The following is a 22,735-nucleotide window of genomic DNA, read 5'->3' as shown; positions in this document are numbered from 1 at the left end:
AAATAATGAAATTAATAAATATGAGTAAAAATACAATATTTCCATAGTAACTGATTTGCCTTTAAGTTATTGGTGTTTGTTTTTATTTACTTGTTATAATAGTTCGTTAAGGAAGTAACAGTTGATTAAGAATATAACTGGCTTGGGGTGGGCCACAGTGTTTCAGTGGCAGAGTTATTGCCTGCCATGCCAGAGATCCAAGTTCGATTCCTGGTACCTGCCCATGCAAATAAATAAATATATATATATATATTTATATATATATGTATGTATGTATAAAACTGTCTTGGGTTCAAATCTGCTACCATTTACTTTTTGACTTTGGACCCTTTATTTTCTGTCTGTTATAATCTTAAAGGGGATTATGGTGATAGTGCTTATTCTAGGGTAATTATGAGAATTAAATGAGTTAATAAATCCAGAGCGCTTGTAACAATGCCTGCTATATATGTAAACGTGACTTAAGCTATTACCAGTGTAAACTGAAAATTAAGAATTAAGTGATTACGATAACTGAATCATTGTATAGATGTTTTCTTTCTCTATTGTAGAAAGAAACTCAGTACTCAAAATTATTGAAACTCAATCCCAGCCCTGTATATACTTTTCTAATGGTTATTCTAGCTTAGTCTCAACCTTGTGTATACTTCCTGTGTAGTAACAACTCCATCTCCTCCTTTTTGAATTTATAAAAATCCTGAACTCCTTAGGCTTAAGGAGGCAGATTTTTTGACCCATTGGTCACCTGATCTCCTGCTTCCTGCTTCATGCATGGCATTAAGCTCTTTGTCCCTTTGAAACCCCTCTGTCATAGATTGGTGGTGTTAGGCACATCAGGCAGAGAACCCTGTGTATTTGTTCCATATCAATGACTGACTGTTAAACTACTCCTATAGAAAATCAGTGCCAAGAAATTAGATCTTTTAATCAAAGAAGTTTATTTATGAGTATGTTGTCCTGGAGCGGGATTTTACAAAAATTATAAATTTATTCAAAGGTGCATAATTTTTTCACTCTAGTTATCACTTCTTTTCCAGCTTTGTTTTGGTCGTTAGGCTAAAATGCTCAGAATTTTAAAATTCAGTGAGGACACTGAAGGTAAACAGATCATTTTGTTTGTATGATTTGATTATAGATAAAGAGGAATGTAGTTTTGGGTGTTTATGGAAAAGGCATTTAATTAGTCTCTAATTTCCCTTTGAGTTAGTAGAGTGAGAGCAGGAAGGCTTTCTGGGTGTTATGATTCTGTAGGATGGAAACAGGGAAATACATCTCCACAAAGGGAGCACATAAGTTGAAAATAAAAGAAAAGTAAGAAAGGTAAAAAGAATAATAGATTGAGGGGGAGGGGAGGAGCAGTTGATCTGTTAAGAACTATTAAAAGTGTGATGTGTCAGTGCCAAATCTGTATTTAGACAAAAGGGAGCCATTGAGGATTTTAAAGTTTGAGAAATTTGAACATTTTCAATGTTTGAAAAATTGTTTTTATTTTGATTCTATAATATCTCTTAAGCAATCTGTTTAAGCCAATAGTCTTTATTTTATTAATGCTAAAATGTTTAAATGTTTGTATTCCTTTTTTTAAAGATTTGAGTTTGTTGAAATGAGCAGTCGTAAATCAAAGAATAACAACTTAATACATACAGAATGCCTTTCACAGGTTAGTATATATTTTCATTAATCTCATTAATTTCATGTCCTGTTAATATGCAAAGACTATCAGAGAAATAGTTAAACAAGCAAAAGAAACCAACAAAAACAAACACAACAAAACAAATTTTCAACAAATGGTGCTGTAATAACGGAATAGTCACATGAAAAAGAATGAAGTGTGACCCTGCCCTACAGCATACAAAAAAAAACCTAAATGTTATTGGTATCCCTTTAGAAGATATTATTTTCTTTTTGAAGAAAAATGTTTTGTTTCAAAGAATTTTTTTAACTGAAATACAATATATAAACCTTTGTAAAGTACCCAGATCTGTGTACAACTTGATTAATTTCTGTACATGTGTATAACTGTTTAACCTCCATCCAAGATCACGTTGTTGATTATGAACCTACTGACTGTTCACTGCAGTTTGTTTCCCTTTATCCCTATCTTATATTTTATGCATAGTTGTTTCTTCTCTTTAATAAGGTTTGTTTTATAAAAGAATCAAGTTGAGAGGTTGTCTTTTGATCTCATCTAAGGAAAGAAAGAAATATTATGGTTAATTGAGTTCCTGTATGTGCTCATTTAAATATTTTACAGGTACCAGCTATTTTATTACCTGTAGGTACTTACAGTATGTTATAAATAATTGCATCATTTATTCTTCAAAACAGGCCTGCTACAAAGTTGACATTATCAAGCTTAGAAAAGGTTATATCATCTTTTAAAATTCACGTAATTGATTCTTCTGGCACCAATATCCCTTTTCTTTCTATGAGCTCTATAAGGATTCTTTGTGCTTCTTTAAAAAAAAAATTTTTTAATTAGAGAAATTGTACATTTATAGGAAAATCATGTATTTTTACATTTTCATGTAAAAATATATAGCATTCCATATTACAACCAACCTACCCCTCAATAATTTTTCTCTTTCACTTTATTAAATGCAACTTTATTGAGATGTATTACATCTTCACAGACCATGTAGTCATCCAAATTGTACAAATTCAATGGTTCTCATTATCATCATATAGCTATGCATTCATCACTGTCAGTTTTTCAACATTTTCATTACTCCAAAAAAAAAAATAAGAATTGGAATAAAGCTAAAAATAGGTGGAGAAAGAACACCCAGAATATCTGATCCCCCCATTATTTATTTATTTATTTGTTTATTTATTTTTGTCTTGTTTTTTTCTCACTCATCTGTCCATACACTGCATAAAGGGAGTGTCAGTCACAAGGTTTTCACCAACACATGATCACATCGTAAAAGCTCTACAATTACTCAGTCATATTCAAGAATCAAAACTATTGAATTTCAGTGTAACAGTTTCAGATACTTCCCTCTAGCTACTCCAATACACCAAAAACTGAAAGGGGATATCTATATACTGTGAAAGAATAACCTCCAAAATGGTGTCTTGTCTATCTTTGAAATCTCTCAGCCACTGAAGCCATATTTTGTTTAATTTCTCTTCCCCATTTTGGTCAAGAAGGCTTTCTCACTCCCACAATACCAGGGCCAGGCTTGTCCCTTGCAGTAATGTTCCACATCACCAGGGAGATCAACACCCCTGGGCATCATGTCCCACTTAGGGGCCTTATCCCCATTAGTAACACTTTATATTAGTGTGGTACGTTTGTTACAATTAATGCAAAAATATTAGAATTGTAGTGATAACTGTCATCCATAGTTTACATTAGGGTGTGTGTTTTTTCCCAATGTAATATACCTCCTGTTATCAACATCTTGCATTAGTGTGGTGCATTTGTTACAATTCACGGAAGAGCATTTTTATAATTATACTTTTAACTGTAGTTCAGCATTTACAGCAGGGTTTACTGGGTTGTACAGTCCTAGGTTTTATCTTTTACTTTTTATCCTAGTAACATATATGACCTAAAATTTCTCCTTTTAACCACATTCACATTTATAATTCACTGCTGTTTTACACTCAGAGTCTTGTACTACCATTACCACCATTCATTTCCAAAACTCTTCAGTCAACCGTAATAGAAATTCTGTGTAAATTAAGCATTAACTCTCCATTCCCAGCCTTCAACTCAGCCCCTGAGAAACCTAAATTCTAGTGTCTAATTCTTTGACTTTACTTATTTTAATTATTTCATAGTGGGGTATCATATGCTATTTGTCCTGTTGTGCTTGGCTTATTTTACTCATCACAATATAATGTCTTCAAGGTTCTTCTGTGTTACTGGATGTATCCAGGACTTCATTCCTTTTTAAGGCTGTATAATATTCATTGTATGTATATTCTATTTATTCATTCATCCATTGATGGACATTTGGGTTGCATGTGATTTTTACCCTATCACTGCTGAATTCATTTACTATCGCTAGTAGTTTGTTGAACATTTTTGGGACCTTCTATTGATAGGTTCATGTCATCTACAAATAGGGAAAGTTTTACTTCCTCCTTTCCAATTTGGATACCTTTTATTTCTTTTTCTTCCTAACATCTCTAGCTAGTTTCAAGCACAGTGTTGAATAACATGGTGACAGTACACATCCTTGTCTTGTTCTAGATCTTAGAGAGAAAGTTGTCAGTCTTTCACCACTGAGTCTGGTGTTAGCTGTGGGTTTGTCATATATGCCCTTTATCATGTTGAGGAAGTTTCCTTTTTCTAAATGTTTTTATCAAGAAAGGATGCTGGATTTTGTGAAATGCCTTTTTTGCTTCAATGGATATGATGATGTGTTTTGTCCCCTTCATTTTATTAATGTAGTGTATTACATTAATTGATTTTCTTATGTTGAAACCCTATTGCATACCTAGGATGAAACCCACTTGATCGTGGTATGTAATTCTTTTAATGTGGTGTTGGATTCAATTTGCAAGCATTTTATTGAGGATTTTTGTTTCCAAATTCATAAGAGAAATTGGTCTGTAATTTTCTTTTCTTGTATTTTTATCTGGCTTTAGTCCTAGAGCAATGTTGGTCTCATAGAATGAGTTAGGTAGTGTTCCATCCTCTTTAGTTTTTAAAAGTTGAGCAGGATCGGTGTTAATTTTTCTTGAAATGTTGGGTGTGATTCCCCTTTGATGCCATATGTTCTGGGATGTTTTTTTTGTTGGGAGAATTTGATGACTGATTCAGTCTCTTTACTTGCAGTTGGTCTGTTGAGATACTCGGTTTCCTCTAGAGTCAGTGTAGATTGTTCATGTGTTTTTAGGAATTTGTCCGTTTCATCTAAGTTGTCTAATTTGTTGGCATATGTGTGTTCATAGTATTTTGTAGGTCAGTAATAGTGTCTCCCGTCTCAGTTCTGCTTTTATTTATTCACACCTCTTCTCTTTTTTTTTTTTTGTCAGTTCAGCTAAGGGTTTGTCAGTTTTATTGAGCTTTTCAAATAACCAACTTTTGTTTTTGTTAACATTCTCTATTATTTTTGCATTCTCTACTTAAATTATTTCTGCTCTATACTTTCCTTCTCCTTGCTTTGGTTTAGTTGGCTGTTTCTCATATCTCCAGGTGTGTAATTAGGTCTTTGATTTAAGCTCTTTCTTGTTTTTTAATGTATGTATTTAGGGCTATAAATTTCTCTTTCATCACTGTCTTCGCTGTATCCCTTAAGTTTCAATGTGTTGTGTTCTTGTTTTCAGTCATCTCAAAATATTTATTGATTTTCCTTATAATTTCTTCTTTGACTCATTAACTGTCTAAGAATGTATTATTTAACTTCCATATATTCATGGGTTTTTTCAGTTGTCTACCTATTACTGATTTCTAGCTTCATTCTTTTATGTTCAGAGAAAATGTTTTGTATAATTTCAATCATTTTCAATTTATTCAGACTTGTTTTGTGACCCAAAATGTAGTTTATCCTGGAGGTGATCCATGTGTACTTTAGAAGAACATATATCCTGCTGTATTGGAATACAGTGTTCTGTATATGTCTGTTACGGCTAGTTCATTTATCTTATTCAGGTTTCTCTATTTCCTAATCATCTGCCTAGACGTTCTTTTTTTTTTTTTGAGAATGGTGCATTGACTTCTCCTACTATTATTATAAAAGTATCTGTTTCTCCCTTCATTTTGCCACTGGTTGGCCTCATGTATTTTGGGGCACCATGATTAGCTGTAGAAATATTAATAATTATTATTTCTCCGTGTTAGTGTGACTCTTTTATTAATATAGTGTCCTTCTTAGTCTCTTGTAATGGCTTTTGACTGAAAGTCTCTTTTGACCTGTATTAGTATAGCTACCTCAGCTCTTTTTTTATTATTATTTGCATGAAAATTATTTTTCTAGCCTCTCACTTTAATTTATTTATGTCTTTGTGTCTAAAGCAAGTCTCTTGTAAATAGCATATAGTTAGATCATCTTTTTTATCCACTTTGCTAATCTGTGTCTTTTAATTGGTGAGTTTGATGCATTTACGTTCAGTTTAATCCATTAACATTTATACTCCAAAGGTGCTACTAATTTGAAATAATACCAACTTAGCTTCGGTATCATACACATTTGCTTCTCCTGTATTCCTCTATTTCCCTCTTTATGTTGTTTTGTCCATGTTACCTTTTTATATTTTGTGTGTCCATTATCAAGAAATATACCTTTTTCTTGTTCATTTGAAATGAGTCATAGGAATTAAAGAGTAGAGTTGTGTATTGAGTATACAGTACTATTGGGTTTTGCATTTACAGTTTTAGTTGCTTTTACTGAAGATCTTCATTTCCTCACAATACTCAAAGCCACTAGTTCCTGTCTTTTCCTTTTACTTGTAAAACTCCCTTTAGTAATTTTTGTAGTGTGGGTCTTTTGTTGGCAAACTCTCTGTTTCTGTTTATCTGTGAATATTTTAAACTCTCTCTTACTTTTAAAGGACAGTTTTGCTGGATAAAGAAATTTTGGCTGGCGGTTTTTCTCTTTCAGCACCTTAAACATATAATACCACTGCTGCTTCATGGCTTCTTATGCAAAATCAGCACCTTATATTATTGAGGATTTCTTGTGTTCTGGTTTGCTAAAGCTGCCAGAATGCAATATACCAAAAATGATTGGCCTTAACAAAGAGAATTTATTAGGTTACAGATTTACAGTTCTAAGGCCATGAAATGTCCACATTAAGGCATCAAGACAAAAATTACACATTGACTGTGAAGAAAGGCTGTTTGCATCCAGGGTTCCTCTGCCACATGGAAAAGCACAGCGTTCCTCTGGGAATGCCTCTCTGGGCTGTCTGTCTTGCAGGTCTGCTTTTAGCATCTCTGGAGTGTTTCTTTTCTCTCTAAATGTCTTTGGGCTCTCTTAGCCTTTTTTTCTTTTTATCATCTCACAAAGGACTGCAATAAACAGGATTAAGACCCACTTTGAATTACATGGGTCACATCTCCATGCAAACAATCTAATCAAAAGTTCCCACCCACAATAGGTCTGTACCAACAAGAATGTATTAGAAGAACATCACTTTTCTGGGGTACATAATAATTTCAGACCAGCACACCTTGCATGTCTAAAGTTGCTTTACTGTTGCTGCTTTCAAAATTCTCTGTTTCTCTTTGGCATTTGACATTCAGATTAGTATGTGTCTTGGAGTGGGTCTTTTAGGGTTTATTCTATTTGGACTATGTTGTACTTCCTGGATATGTATATTTATGTCTTTCATAATGTATAAATACATAATACATAATGTATAAATATGTAATACATAATGTATTGACAGTGGAGAGGCTTAAAAATTATGTTCACCAATTTATCCATAGTGAATGATTTTCTTTACTTATTCTCTGGTATGTGTAAAGAGAACACAGATTTTTCTTTTGGATAGTTACAAGATCAGTCCCATGCTGTCAGTTGAGAGAAGGAAATAATCTTGGAGCCTTCTTATTTCAGTCTTGGAGCCAGACCTGAAACAGCCCCATAAAATGTTTTGTCCCTGGAAGAACTCTGTATTAGCAGCAGATGTAGAAAAGGAATTATTCCAATAGTCCATCTTTTTAAAGAATGTGCCAGATTGTCTAACATTTTTCACAAATAAGTCTTAAACCTTTCATTCCAAGGCCACTTTAAGTTTTAGCTCTTTATGAGAATTTTTTATTTCATTCCAGTGATTCCTTACTTTATAGTCTAGTTGTTTGTAGTTTCTGCCTCAAAATTTAGCATTGGCTTATAGGCTGAATGTATCATTTCTTTTCCCGTTTACTTGTGATGTCTTTTTAGGCATAGCTGATGCCCTGTTAGTACTGCTGCGATCTGCGTTTGGTAGTTCCTCAGTAGCCACATGGGCTTTAAAATTTCTTTTATTTACTCAGAATCCTGACTTGTATGATAGATACAGGTTGATAGGGCTTGAGGTAAGTCATTATAGGTTTGTTGGTCTCTAGAGGTTGAGTGCGTGATGCCTGAGCATTGTAGGATTAGATTGCATTATTAGTTTCCCTCCGTCTTTGTTCCTTGGCTAACATATTTTACAGAGTGAATATTCTACATTCACATGCATTAAAATAGACCTCATATTGCTGATGTAGCTAACGGTAGGTAATTCTCTTGTCAGAAACTTCATATTGAAATTCTTATCCTTTCTCTGGAACCTGAGATAGGTTCAAATGAGCAATTATTTTTTTTCTTGAATTACATTTTTTTTCTTCTTCTTCATTAGAGATGTTGTGGGTTTACAAAATAATCATGTATAAACCACAGGATTCCCATATACCACCCCACTACCAACACCTTATATTAGTGTGGTAGTATTAGCACAGTTTTAAATAATTATAGTATTAAATAAAGTCCTTGGTTTAATTTAGGAAAAGAACCATTAATTTTTTAACTCATGGAAATGATGCCAGAACTCTAGAGGACAGTATTTAAGGAGGGTGTAATCGATTCATTAATAACCAATCCTTACTGCTGTAAATGCATTTTTCTTATTCATTTTTTATTGCATGTGTAATATTCATTTATATTTATTCACTTTTTATTTATCAGGTGCAAAGAATTTTTCGTGAAAGATTTTGTCATCAGAGTCCACATAGTAACCTATTTGGAGTTCAGGTACAATACAAGTAAGTCTAACTATCTCCTTATCTCCTTGGTCCTTGTCTTTTCTTTTTTTTCGCCTTTTATTTCTTTTTATTTTTTCCCTTGCCTTTTATGAACCTAACATTTGCCCTCCAGGTTTTGCATGAATTTGACCCAAACATTTTTATTGAGGCAGATATTTTAGCTTTGCATCTAGATGCCTTAAATGCAATAAAGGAGGAGTAGATATAAATGTTTCCATAAAGAGAAAGTCCTTTAACTTTCCATCATATTTTGTTTATATTATCTGGGATTATAATGATTCTGAGCCTCTTGCCTCTAAAACCCAGCAACCAGCTGTGGAGTGAAAGGCAAGAGTGCTAGATGTGAGAGGGGAGATTGTGAATCTTAGGGACCTAAGAGCTGCCGCTGTTTTCCTTTGTTCCTGTGGTAGTTAGATTCAGTTGTCAGCTTAGCCAGGTGAAGGCACCTAGTTCTGTTGCTGCAGACATGAGCCAATGGTATGTCAACTTCATCTGTTGCTGATTACATCTGCAGTCGGCTAGGAGGCGTGCCTGCTGCAATGAATGATGTTTGACTTAATTGGCTGGTGCTTAAATGAGAGGGTGCAACATAGCACAGCCCAAGCAGCTCAGCATACCTCATCTCAGCACTCGCAGCTCAGCCCAGGCCTTTGGAGATGCAGAAAGGAATCACCCTGGGGAAAGTTGTTGGAACCCAGAGGCCTGGAGAGAAGGCCAGCAGAGACCATCCTGTGCCTTCCCAAGTAAGAAAGAATCTCAGTTGAAAGTTAGCTGCCTTTTCTCTGAAGAACTAACAAAATAAATCCCCTTTTATTAGAGGCCAATCCGTCTCTGTTGTGTTGCATTCCAGCAGCTAGCAAACTAGAGCAGTTCCTTATCATAAAGATCAAGGTTTCCAAACTTAGTAGGTTTCCCCTTGAGGTTTCCAGAAAAGCATGATTGGCCTACTATCTCTTCTCTCCTTTTCAGAGTGAGAATATTTAGATTGTAAGAGAATTTACCAAAGGGAGGGAAGAGAGGAATGCCTGTTTATTGTGCATTTTCAGATTCTTTTTCAGAGTTATTATGATTTTTCAACTTGTAAAAGACTTATTGAACAAATTATTCCCACTTTCCCTTTTCAATTTTAATCCGTTTATATTATTTCAGACACTTAATTGAGCTGCTAAAAAGAACTGCTATCCAAGGAGAAAGTAACTCTGTGCTCATTATTGGACCACGAGGATCAGGAAAGACCATGGTAAATAAAAACTATTGAAGTCTCACATTACTTTTCTTTGGCAAGCAGATGATTTCTTATTTATTTGCTACTGAAATGTTTTTCATTATGTTCATCATTTTGTTACTGATAGTTCGCTTTTCTTTAAATCGTAGAAGAGATGGAAAAGACTTGTGGGTGATATATTTGAAAAACACATAGCTTTTTTACCTTAATTCTCTCTGTAGTAGCAGTTCTCAAAAGATGTTTGTCCCATCATGGATTTTTTGTCCTTGAGGAATTAGAGATTGTCAGTGAAAATATGCAAACTGGCATTTATTAAACACTTTGTGCCTTTTATACATGTTCTCATTTATTCATTACTTTGCAAGGTAGGTATTGTCTCTGTTTAATAGATTAGGGGAACCATCATTCCATATATTCTTTTATTCCCTTTTTTTTCCTGTTTATTGTTGAGCCATAAAACAAGTCTTTTTTTTCATATCTCCTCACATCTCACACACTCACATCTTCTGTAATTCTATTCTATGTTCCCTCTTTATTATACCTGCTTAGTTAACAAAAATAAATTTTTGCTTCTTTCTTTCATTCTCTTTTCACATTCTTTATAATGTGATATATCATACACATGGGATTGTATTAGTATTTAAATTTAAAGGATTCACTTATGTAAAATCTGTTTTCTGCCATATTCTTAAGTGGGTAATAGAAGTAAAATTATATATTTTTATTTTATAAATAATGTATGTTGACTGCATTATGTAAAATGAGAAAATTAGGATTTTAGTCATCTCTCATATCCTGTATTAATTGAAGTATACACCTGGTTATTTAGATCTAGGTAATTTTTATTTTAATTATCTTTCAGTAAGTTTTTATATTTATTTCATAATTATATTTACAATATTTGCTTAGTTTTTCATGTGACACAACCGTTATATTTCTATTCCTACACATTTGACTTTGTGCTATTTTGGGTAGTTGTTACAAGAAGACTAGCGGGTTATGTGCTTTTGAGCTTTTAGAATGCTTTAAAAACCTCAAATGCTGTTTTGCCACTGCTGTTAAACAAACAGGCAGCTCCAAATATTGTAGACGAAGTGAAGAAAGTGAAACACTTATTCACTGCTGATGGGAATGTAAAATGGTACAGCCACTGTGGAGGATGGTTTGGCAATTCCTCAGTAAGCTATACGTGTCCCACTGTTCAGGATATACTGGAAGAACTGAAAGCAGGGGTACAAACAGATATTTACACACCAGTGTTCATAATAGCATTATTCACAATTGTCAAATGATGGAAATAACCCAAGTGTCCATCAACAAATGAATGATGGGCAAATATAGTATATACATATGATGGAATATTATTCAGCAGTAAGAGGGAATGAAGTCCCGAAGCATGCAACTACATGGATGAACTTTTAGGACGTTAAGTTAAATAAATCAGACACAAAAGGACAAATATTTTATGATCTTACTGATAACTAATTATAATACATAGACTCATAAGACATACAATATAGAATATATATTCCATACCAGGGTTAGAATGAGGCTAAATAATGGGGGAGCAGTTGTTTAATATGTACAAAATGTTTAACTTGGGTGATTGTTAAACACTTGGAAATGGAAAGAGGTGACAATAGCACATTATTGTAGAAATAATTAACAGTGTTGAATGGTATGTGAGTGTGGTGGAAAGGGGAAGTTTACAGTCATGTATGTCATCAGAAGAAAAGTTGGAGGTTAAAGCATGTGAATGTATAACACAGTGAATCTGTGGTGGACAACATCTGCAATTAACCGTGTAAATATACAAAGGTTATTTCATAAACTAGAACAATTGTACATTATTACATTAATAGCGGGGTGTATGGGGAAAAATGTACCTATTGCAAGCTATGGACGGTAGCTAACAGTAATATTTTAATAGCTTTCATTAACAGTAAGATGTACCACACCAATATGATGGGTCAATAATAATAAGTAAACTAGGGGTATATAGAGGGATTTGGATTTTCTTTTTATTTGTTTTCTATAGTAATGAAAATGTTCTAAATTTGATCATGGGGCTGTATGCACAACCATGTGATGATACTGTTAACCAGTGATTGTATACGTTGGATGGTTTGTATGGTGTATGAATATATCTCAGTAAAGTTGCATTAACGTAAAGCTATTTTGCAACAGTAGTGTATTGCTCTGCTCTTTGTAGTCTTTTGGGAAGAATGATAGTAGTTCATCTCAGCATGTTCACCACAGTTACCCCAAAGAGGGAAGAAAACATGGTGAATAATGGACAGGCTCTTAAAGTTCCTCCCCACAAATACACAGCATATTTCCTCACATTTCATTGGCCAAGTAAATCATTGAGCACTCTGAACTTCAGGAGAGCAAGGAAGTTAATCATTCCAGGTTACCTAGAAGAGAGGTAATTTGAAGTATTTGCTGATTGTCACTATTGACCACCTCACTTCACTTGTTTTGGGTTGATATTTATGTTTTTTTACACTGTGTGAATGATAGAATTTCTTTTCTTAGAAATGTGAAAAATAAGTGTTGGTCATAAAAAGCTGATATTCTGCAGACCCTCTCAGTATGAACATAAGTCTTTTTTCAGTAAAAGATAATTTTTTTTAATATTCATTGTCTTACTATATTTGGGAAAACAAATATAAATATTTAAACATTTTTAGATCTTCTAAATCTTCAAGAAGAATTTTATCAGTAAAATATTAGCAGACAATGAGATATAGGAAATCAATACATTAGACCTATCATTCTGTAATCAACTATACATCTTGAAACAAAATGCCATTTCAACAGAGAAACAATTTCAATTATTTTATATCATGTGTCAATCTGAAAAATGTATTTTTGTGTAGCTAATGACTGAATTTTTCCTAAAATGAAACTTTTTAAGTTGCCTCTATGGTCATGGAGAAAACTCAGAAAAAAAGAAGTAGAGCTAGCAAAGTGTTCAAATATATACAAAATAGAACTATATACCATTTCATTAGGTAGTAAATTAGCTAAATTTCTAGAAAATGTGTGGAATATATGTATATATTTTTAATAAAATTTCAATATATAGTATAGAGTTCCCATTTAATAACCCTTCTCCATACGTAAACATGCACAGTTTCCTTTGTTATTAACATGTTGCATTACTGTGGTACATTCATTTCAATTAACGAACCAGTATTGATTCATCATTAACTAAAGTTCATTGGTTACATTAAGGTTTACTCTTAGTGTCATACAACCCCATAGATTTTTTTTAAAATTTTTATTGTAGTAACACATATACAACCTAAAATTTCCCCTTTCAACCACAAATATTTATTTCAGTGCTGTTAATTATGTTCACATATGTGCTGCCTTCACCACCATTGATTACCAGAACTTTTCCATTCATCCTAAATAGAAACTCTGTACAGTTAAACCATTAACTCCCTATTACTTATCCCTACCCCATCCTCTGGTAACCAGTATTCTAGATTCTGACTCGATAAGTGCTTATTCTGATTATTTTATATCTGTGAGATCATGCAGTATTTGTCCTTTTGCTTCTGGCTTCTTTCACTCACCATGGTGTCTTCAAGGTTCATCCATATTGTCACATGTATCAGAACTTTATTCCTTTTTATAGTTGAATAATATTCCATTGTGTGTGTATTTGTGTGAATCTATCACATTTTGTTTAACCCTTCCACAGACACTTGGGTTGTTTCCATCTATTTTTTGTTTGTTTAAGTATTTTTATTGAGATATCTTCATATACCATACAGTCCATCTAAAATACACAATCGGTGGTTCACAGTATCATCACATAGTTGAATATTCATCATCATCATCATTCTCATCACTCTAGAAAAAGAAATAAAAAGACAAAAGAAAAAACCCATACATCCCGTATCCCATACTCCTCCCTTTCATTTACCCACTGCTGTTGCTGCCTATCTCTGCTGGTTTGAAAGGATTTATGTACCCTAGAAAAGCCATGTTTTAATCCTAATCAATCTTGTGGCAGCAACTGTTTCTTCTAATCCCTGTTCAGTACTGTTTCCATCTTTTTGCAATTGTGAATGATGCTGCTATGAACATCGATGTGCAAACATCTATTCAAGTCCCTGCTTTCAATTCTGTTGTTATATAACTGGAAGTGAGATTGCCAACTCATATGACAATTCTATGCCTAATTTTCTAAAGAACTGCCAAACAGTTGTTTCACCATTTTACATTGACACAACAATGAATGAATGTTCCCACTTGTCATCGTCCTTTTCAATATATTTAATTTTCCATTTTTTAATAGTCATTCTGGTGGGTTTGAAATGGTATCTCATTGTGAATTTTATTGGCATTTCCCTTTAGCTAATGATATCAGGCATCTTTTCATGCACTTTTTGGCCATTTGTTTATCTTCTTAGGAGAAGTGTCTGTTCATGTCCTTTGCTCATTTTTTAATTGTTTTTTGTTGTTGTTGTTAAGTTGTATATTAACTTTATATATTCTGGATATTAAACCCAAAATTATTTTCTTTCATTGTGTTGGTTGATGTATTACTTTCATAGTAAAGCCCTTTGAGGCACAAAAGTTTTTAATTTTAATGAGGCCCTATTTATCTATTTTTTCTTTTGTTGCTTGTGCTTTTGGGATAAAATGTGAGAAACCATTGCCTAAACAAGGTCCTGACAGTGGGCTTCCCTATATATTCTTCTAGGAGTCTTATAGTTCTTGTTCATAAATATGTCTTTGATCCATTTTGAGTTGATTTTTGTATACAGTATGACATAGGGGTTTCTTGTTATTATTTTGTATATGGATATCTAGTTTTCCCTGCACCATTTGTTGAAGAGACTGTTCTTTCCCAGTTGAGTGGACTTGGCAGCCTTGTCAAAAATCAGTTGGCCATAATTGTGAATGGTTGGTTTTTGTACTTTCAGTTCTATTCCATTGGTCTGTCTGCTGACCTTGTGCCAGTACCATGGTGTTTTGATTACTTTGGCTTCATAATATGTTTTGAGATCAAGAAGTGTGATGAGTCTTCTGACTTCATTCAATTTCAGTTGTTTTAACAAGTCATGGTTCCTTTCTCTTCCATTTAAACTTGATGATTGGCTTTGCCATTTCTGCAAAGAAGGTTGTTGGAGTTTTGATTGGGATTGTGTTGAACCTATAAATTGCTTTGGGTGGAATTGATATCTTAATGATATTAGACTTCTAAACCATAAGCCTGAATGTCTTTTCATTTGTTTAGGTCTTCTTTGATTTCTTTTAGCAGAGTTCCTCCTTCTAATTCTCATACTGCATTTTTGTGTTTTAACAGTCTTTTCTTTTTGTTTCACTCCTTCTTTTCATGTACGTTCTTAGTGTGTTGTTTTATGTTATGTGGTTTGTCTTAAATAGCCCTAAACATTATATTTCATAAAATATATGTTATCAATAGTAAGTTTCATCAATTCAATATTCCTTTTTTCCAATGTCACAGCATCTCTTTATAACCCCTTTGTTGGTTTTATTGTATTTACTCAAGTTTAATCAAGGGGATTGCCATTAAGGCATAGTATTTATCAACTATTAGAATGTATGAATTATTTTGGTCTATGCTGACATTTAATCTAATTGTTACTTCTTAAACCAGAACCCTGTGGTCCTTTGAAGTCATTTATCTAATGTGACTACACAGTACTCTGAAGAATCCCGTACTTTGCATTTCATTTGTGAATAGTCTGATTTATTCTTAAGGTATTCCAGTGTTTAGAGATGAGATGAGCATTGTTTGACTTGTACCACTTCTGTAATCTATGTGTGTGGAGAAGTATCTTGAACTAGAAAAGCTATTGAATAAAGGATCAGATATAGTTTATTCTTAAGCAGGAAAACTCTAGTATAATCATTTAGTTAAATTTTTAAATTAAGATTAGCACATTTAAAATACTATCCTTGAGGGAAAAGAAGTGTAACAAATAAGATATCAGTGACTGAGAGAGTTCAAATAGAGTTGAGAGGCTACTCTGGTCGTCATTCTTATTCAGGCTTCAGTTAGACATTGATCCCTACCATAACTTGTCTACCCCCAGCAAAAACCGTTCAGGCAATCTAGGTACTTTTATAAGATTCTACAAAGGTTCCATGCACTGGGGTAACTTTCCAGAAACCTACCACCCACATGGGTCTCTGAACCAGATAAGTCCTGAAATGCAGAGGGGCCAGCCTCTCTAGAACATCAACTTGTTCCATTCCCCATCCCATACTATCGACAGCCTCTTCCAATATGATGGTGGAGTTATACAGAAAAGGTAGGATTTAACAAATGAGTATGGTTGCTGAATCATTATACTGATATTTCTTTTAATCTCTAGGTTCTTAGAGCAGCTAGAAGTAAAAACCTAAAATTGTGGAATTGTAATCCATGCCAAACTTTGAATTCTGTTCTATAACTAATTGTTGTGATGTGCTTTGAAATTTATTGCTTTTATTGTATATGTGTTGTTTTTCACCTAAAAGAAAAAACAAAAGTCAATTGTGATGATAAAGAAAAAAAAAATTCCTGCTACCTGCTCCACTAAAAAAAAAATTCCTGCTAGCTCCTCCACTCTTCTGGAGCAACTAGAAGGAAAACTCTGAAATGGTGTAGTGGTAGCCCGTAGCCCATGACAAACTGTGGAATCTGTTCTGTAACTACTTGTTGAAGAGTGCTTTGAAAATTAATTGCCTTTTTCTTTCTTTGCTTTGTATATATATATATATATATATATTATATTATACAATTTAAAAAGTTAAAAAAAAAAATGCTGTCCTTGACCAAACTATCTGAAATATACAAAATTCAAAATCTAAGGTTAATTGATTTGTTGTATTCATACATTTTTATTTTTAAATAATGGTAATATGGCTCCCAGTGACATATTGAACCCTGGAAAGTATTCTTCTATATAGAAATACAGAAATTACTCTTCGTACAGAAACTTGCAAGGTGATTGAATGTTTCCTCTAGTTCTTCTAATTGCATATTATTGATTTTGTGTTTATTTTAATATTTGGAAATAATAAGTGAGCTTCAGAATGCCTGGATGCTGACAGATTTAAGAGTTGCCACTGGTATATTTGTAAAATTAAATTTTAGCTGCTTTGCAGTATGCTCTTTCTATTTGTCACTACAACGTCTCTGTACAATAGGAAGAAGGAAATACCACCCTCATTTTAAATTTGTTGTGCTGGTTTGTCTAACATAAATATCTAACTAATATTTTTTGTATATAGTGTAGTTTTAAAATATTTGAGTATTTGTATATCTGTGTAAAAACTGACTTAAATTATACTGTTGGTTACATAGCTTCATTACATAGCTAAAGTTTTAGCAATAGCCAGTTGCAGATTAGAACTACAATAATTATCTGAAAACATACTTTCTAATACATTTATCTATCATCTCAGATCACACATACTATAAACATGTTGTGGGCTGATCCAACGAAAATTTAATAATGTGTTATTTAAAATAAATTTAATGGGGAAAACGCTATAAACTTAAGTTCATTTTATGCATATGTAAAATGAAGGTATTATTCCCCTGCTTCATTCTGCAAAGAATTTGAAAAGGGTTTCAACATTTCATCAGAACATCAACAAAGTGGTTTATAATTTAACAAAATCACACAAATATACATAAAATATTAAGAATTGGAGCAAAGAACACAGCAGATTATTAAGAAAATGTATTTAAAGGCATTATTTTGAAGGAGTAAGCTAATATCATCTGTAGGAATTCAACTATGGTAGGGTAGGATCTGATCTGATCCAGAACCGGAGAGGAACCATCTGGCTTTCAGATAGTTTTCTTTAAATGTCACTTCTAAGCTGGACTTTTACTAGTAGTATATTAGTTGATATTTTGAGAGTTGTCCCTTTCCTTAGAGTTTTATTATCTGAGGTAGAATTCCCCATGCTTTCAACACAATGCAGATATACCAGGAATAGCTGGTTATGTTTGATATCTCATTGTGAAATCTAATAATTTAAAATGAGGATGATGGTTCCTTCTTCCTATTGTACAGAGATGTTGCAGTGACAAATAGAGAATGTTGTAAAAATAAATACAGATATATTTTCTTTTTCAGACTAGTTTACCAGTGGTCCGTACCTTTGTTGAACAATCCTTTTTGTCCTCACAAAATCCTGATATAATTTGTGCTAATTTTTTATAGATACAGCCTTTTTTCTTGGACTATTTTTGTGATTGTACCCTTCTATTTTTATATTGGAAAATAAAGTCCTTCATCATTACTCTTCTTTTCAAAAAGCTGTTTTGGCTTTTCTTAAATCTATCCATTCTCAAATTTTTAAAAATGTTATGCAGCAGTAATATATAGAGTTACACATGGTATTTCAATATAAGGATAATACACTATGTCAAAAATATTTAAAGAATGTGGCATATATGTGAAGCTAATTGAACAGTCCATGGAAAGTTTCTGAGAATCATTATACATTTACTAATAGTTTTTTCATTGCTCACTCTAAGTTTCTTTAATATGAACTTTATGTACCTAGCAACTAATGAAGGGTATGTTTCTTTTTCAGTTTAACCTGATATATCTTACTTTTAGATTTTTTTTCATGATAAAAATATAGTTCAAAGTATTCTGTAGAAATGTATTGGGGAGCAGACTTTGAATAAAATCTTATAGCTTAATTTCTGAAATATATTTTGCAGTAGCTTTTAAATTATTTAAATTACATTTCAAAGAGTATATCTGGAGATTTCTAATGTATTGAGATATTAAATTCATAAAGCCAGAGTTTTGTATGAGTTGTACAAAAATGCTTCTTTTAAAACTTGAGAGTTGCTTCTAAACATTTATTAAAAGTATGGTTTATGGTTGCAGATGCAAGGGTAGTTCAGTGCTAAAATTCTTGCCTGCTATACCAGGGACCTGGTCTATTTACTTCCCAAAAGACAAACAAGAAAAGCAAACAAACAAAAGTTCAACAAATGGTGGTGCAATAATGGAATACTCATTGCAATAACAGGATTTCATTATTTTTCACGTGGAAAAATAATGAAATGTGACCCCAGCATATACATACCACAAAAAAAAAAAAGTTTGGGTAGATGATTGAGAGAGTGAGGCATCAATTCTGGCTTTGATATCTTAGGAAGAGTCACACATCTGATGTTCTAGTTAAACCATTTAAATGTAAATAATCTGAGCACTTATTTGTTAATTAAAAAGAGCTATATTGTATTATCTTTCCTCTATTCATAGATTAAAAGAATAAAGGCTTTTCACTTTTTTATTACTAAATATTTTATAAAATTTTTATTTTTTAAGATAGTAAATCATGCTTTGAAGGAACTCATGGAAATAGAAGAAGTGAGTGAAAATGTATTACAAGTTCACCTGAATGGTGAGTATGTCATTTTGCCATAGGAAATGATAGAAATCACATGGGCTTTTTATATTATGAAACTAAATGTATTTGCATTAGTATTAAAAATTAGATTTTAAAAAAAGATCCATTCTTAAAAACCTCTATCTTAGCACTCTATATGCAATATATGAATTATTTTAAATATAAATAAAAGAGACAAATAAGGATTTTGTACTGCTCTGTATTTTGCCTGTCTTTCTTTTTAAGTAAGAATAGCCCCAAGGAAGATGTTTATTTTTTAGTCTACCAAATGACTTCATTCATGACTTTTACAATATAAATTATGGGAAACAGGCTTCAACTTTTTCTTCTCCAGTTCAATTTAAAAGGCATTGGAAAATATATTTGATTTTGATACAATCTGCATTGCATCAAATACATATTTCCTTCTAATTAGATATTTTTTTAATGGACCTTTATTTCAGGACTGCTGCAGATCAATGATAAAATCGCCCTTAAGGAAATCACAAGGCAGTTAAATCTGGAAAATGTAGTTGGAGATAAAGTTTTTGTGAGTATTTTAGCTCTTTTAAGTGAAATTAAAAGTAAAGTCTCTGTAGCGTAGGTTTTATTTTTCACTTTTAGGTAATTTCGTTGTTCCCAAGAGAAAGATGACCAATATATTAATTTTTTTTGAAGATTAAGAAGGGATTCAGGAATTCCAGTTTGAAATATGCGTATATTTTATTAGAAACCATTCTAGAAGTTTGTTTCTCATCTTCAGAGACTCAGGTAGAATGGGAGTGGTGGAAGAAACACTGAATAAAAAGCCGCAACTTAACTAGCTAGTGATTCATGGGCTAATGAATGTCTTTGAATTTCAGATTTTTCATTTGTTGAAAAGGTGTTATTTTATATTCTTGTGGTATAATTCTGCAGATGAAAGGAAACATTAAATATAATTTAATTTATGTTTAAAAAACAAAACTTTGAGGGCAGTGGGACGGTGGCTCAGTGGCAGAATTCTCACCTGCCATGCTGGAGACCTGGGTTCAATTTCCAGTGCCTGCCCATGTAAAAAGAAAAAAGAACAACTTCGCAAGATGATAATGGACTATACAAATGGCAGTTATTTCTTACCATTAAAATATTTTCATACCTCACTGACATAAAAGCTTGGGTCTTAGGATGGTGAAAGCAGTGACTTAAATGACTTCAATATGATTAGAAATGTTTTGAAATTTTAAAGTTTCAAATTTGTAGGGCTTAAGGAAACATAAACATAATTTGCAGCTGTCCCAAATTTTCTTGATGAAAAGGCCCATCTTCATACTCTTTATACATTAGAAGGGCTTTATATGCATTTCAAGTTTTATTTTTCTGGTCACTGGTCATGTAGAATGCTGTCACTCCAGTCTTTCAAATGAGTGCTCTATTGCTGTGACACAGCCATAGTTATGTAAGCTATCTAGATAGAAAGCATTTATGAATTTTTATTAATTTTCTATAAAAAGTTGGGCCAACCATATGTTGTTCTCCATCCGTAGTTTTCAGGTCTTTGAAATGTCAATGCAATCAAAGTATTCCTCCTTTAAATCTCTGGTTCTCCCTCCTTTTCAGAATTTAATGTTGAAGCTGTTGTCATACTTGGACAAGGAGAATTCTTGTAAACTCAGTTAGTGATTTGGTTTCCTGTTAATCTGGATACACCTACTCCTAGATGGACCTATTCATATTTGATCCATAAATAAGCTAATTAAAAAACATAATTGCTTCTTTATCATCTTATCATCACTATTATTATCATAATGACCAAATATAGATATTATTAGTTTAATGCCTTTGTTATATAGATTAAGTACCTGAGGCACAGAGAGCAATTAATTTCCTGAGATCATAAAATGGCTGAGACTGCACATTAAGAACCTAAGTCACTTCACCCAGAACTTTTCTGTTTTGCTGTATTTTCTTAATGTCAGATGCAAAGTCTTTGAAAATAAAAAAGCCAAAAGACAAGCAACCTTTGAGTTAAATTATTGATGACACTTCTTGACCTGCCTACCTTGGATATAGTATTGACTTCACAGCATGAAATCAGCACAAAATATGTGAAAGCTCTTAAAAGCACATTATGCTATTTTGTATCAGTTCTCTCAGTTGGGAAACAAAGAAGCAGATTTCTTTTTCTCCTTTATTTCCACTGAAATTTAAAGTTGGCCATTTCTTTAACTTAAAAATGTGAATGAAGTAAAAATTAATGACTTAAATGAAAGAATATCTAAACAGTACCTCTTCCCACAAACTGGGACATCTGGATAATGCATCTACTACTCTATTAGAATATTTAAATTGTATCCCAAAACGATTTGTATTCTAAGTAAACATAGACAAATTTGATTTGATATGTAAGATCTTCAATCTGCTTTTGAATAGAGAAACTATTATACTATCTAATATTTGAAACAGATTTCTTGTGCCTTTTCTTTGGTATCTTGTTTAAAGTCATGGTTTTTTTTTTTTTTTTTTTTTTTTTTAGCAGTACAGATTAATTTGAGGTTGGGAAAACCTGTAGTGTTCAAAGATACAAAGTGTGTTTCTAGTTCTCTCGTTATATTGAGAATATAGCAGCTCTTCAAAACTGCCTTTAAATGGACAACTTTATAAAAATTTTGTCCAAAAATATAAATTTCAAACATGACATATCATTACCATTTCCAGTGCTTTACCCTCTCTGCTGTTTATATTTAATGTAACTTTAAATTTTAAACATGGAAATATTCATTTGAGAATCTGGGCGTAATTCTAATTTACTAGAAAAAAATTGAAAGAGCCTATTTGTGTCTAAAAGTCTGACACCCTCTTTTTTTTTCTTAGTTTTCTGAAATTCTAATCATGGTATCTTTTTGTTGTTATTTAGGGAAGCTTTGCTGAAAACCTTTCATTTCTTCTGGAAGCATTAAAAAAGGGTAAATAATGGCATATATTATATTATCAAAAATATTTTTGGCATTGTATTTCCCGTGATTATAAAGGTAATAAATGATTTCACAAAAAAAGAAATCCTAGAAAAATCAGAAGAATAAAATAATTCTCACTGTAATTCAACACTTGGGTTATTTCTGTTAACATTTTGTTTCTTATCTCTATATACCTGCATATCATCGGTCATCAATATAGCTATATAGATAAATGCAATTTTTTTACAAGAATAAAATCATATTTTATATTGTTTTCTAATCTGCTTTTCACTTAGCAGAATGTTATGAGCATCTTTCCATGTCAGTAAGAGTTGATATACCTTACACTTTATAAAGCTACTATCATTTATTAGCTAATCATCAGTTACAGATGTTTGTTTCTAGTTTTTTATGATTAGAAGGAAATGCTTAAATGATCATCCAGGTATTTCCTGGGATAATTTCAATAAGTTGAATTTCTGGCTTAAA

General features: G+C 32.5%; 1 protein-coding gene across 12 annotated transcripts in view; it reads left to right on the top strand.

Moving 5' to 3' along the window:
- ORC4 (origin recognition complex subunit 4) overlaps positions 1–22,735 on the top strand; it is a 103,351-nt gene that overhangs the window by 47,788 nt on the left and 32,828 nt on the right. For 7 of the 12 annotated variants that reach the window (XM_077153744.1, XM_077153738.1, XM_077153736.1 and 4 more), the window contains 6 exons: positions 1,588–1,660; positions 8,610–8,686; positions 9,836–9,926; positions 19,250–19,325; positions 19,775–19,860; positions 22,207–22,255. In XM_077153744.1, the coding sequence (XP_077009859.1) occupies positions 1,604–1,660; positions 8,610–8,686; positions 9,836–9,926; positions 19,250–19,325; positions 19,775–19,860; positions 22,207–22,255 (436 nt within the window). In that variant the 5' untranslated portion in view covers positions 1,588–1,603. Of the gene's footprint in view, positions 1–1,037; positions 1,099–1,587; positions 1,661–8,609; positions 8,687–9,835; positions 9,927–19,249; positions 19,326–19,774; positions 19,861–22,206; positions 22,256–22,735 lie in introns of all 12 variants that reach the window. The other 5 variants (XM_077153732.1, XM_077153733.1, XM_077153735.1 and 2 more) reach the window with 2 other exon arrangements.

Source organism: Tamandua tetradactyla, chromosome 3, assembly GCF_023851605.1.
Source record: "Tamandua tetradactyla isolate mTamTet1 chromosome 3, mTamTet1.pri, whole genome shotgun sequence".
Classification (NCBI taxonomy): Eukaryota; Metazoa; Chordata; class Mammalia; order Pilosa; family Myrmecophagidae; genus Tamandua; species Tamandua tetradactyla.
The sequence above is the reverse complement of the archived record's forward strand: the minus strand, read 5'-3'. Positions and strand labels throughout refer to the sequence as shown.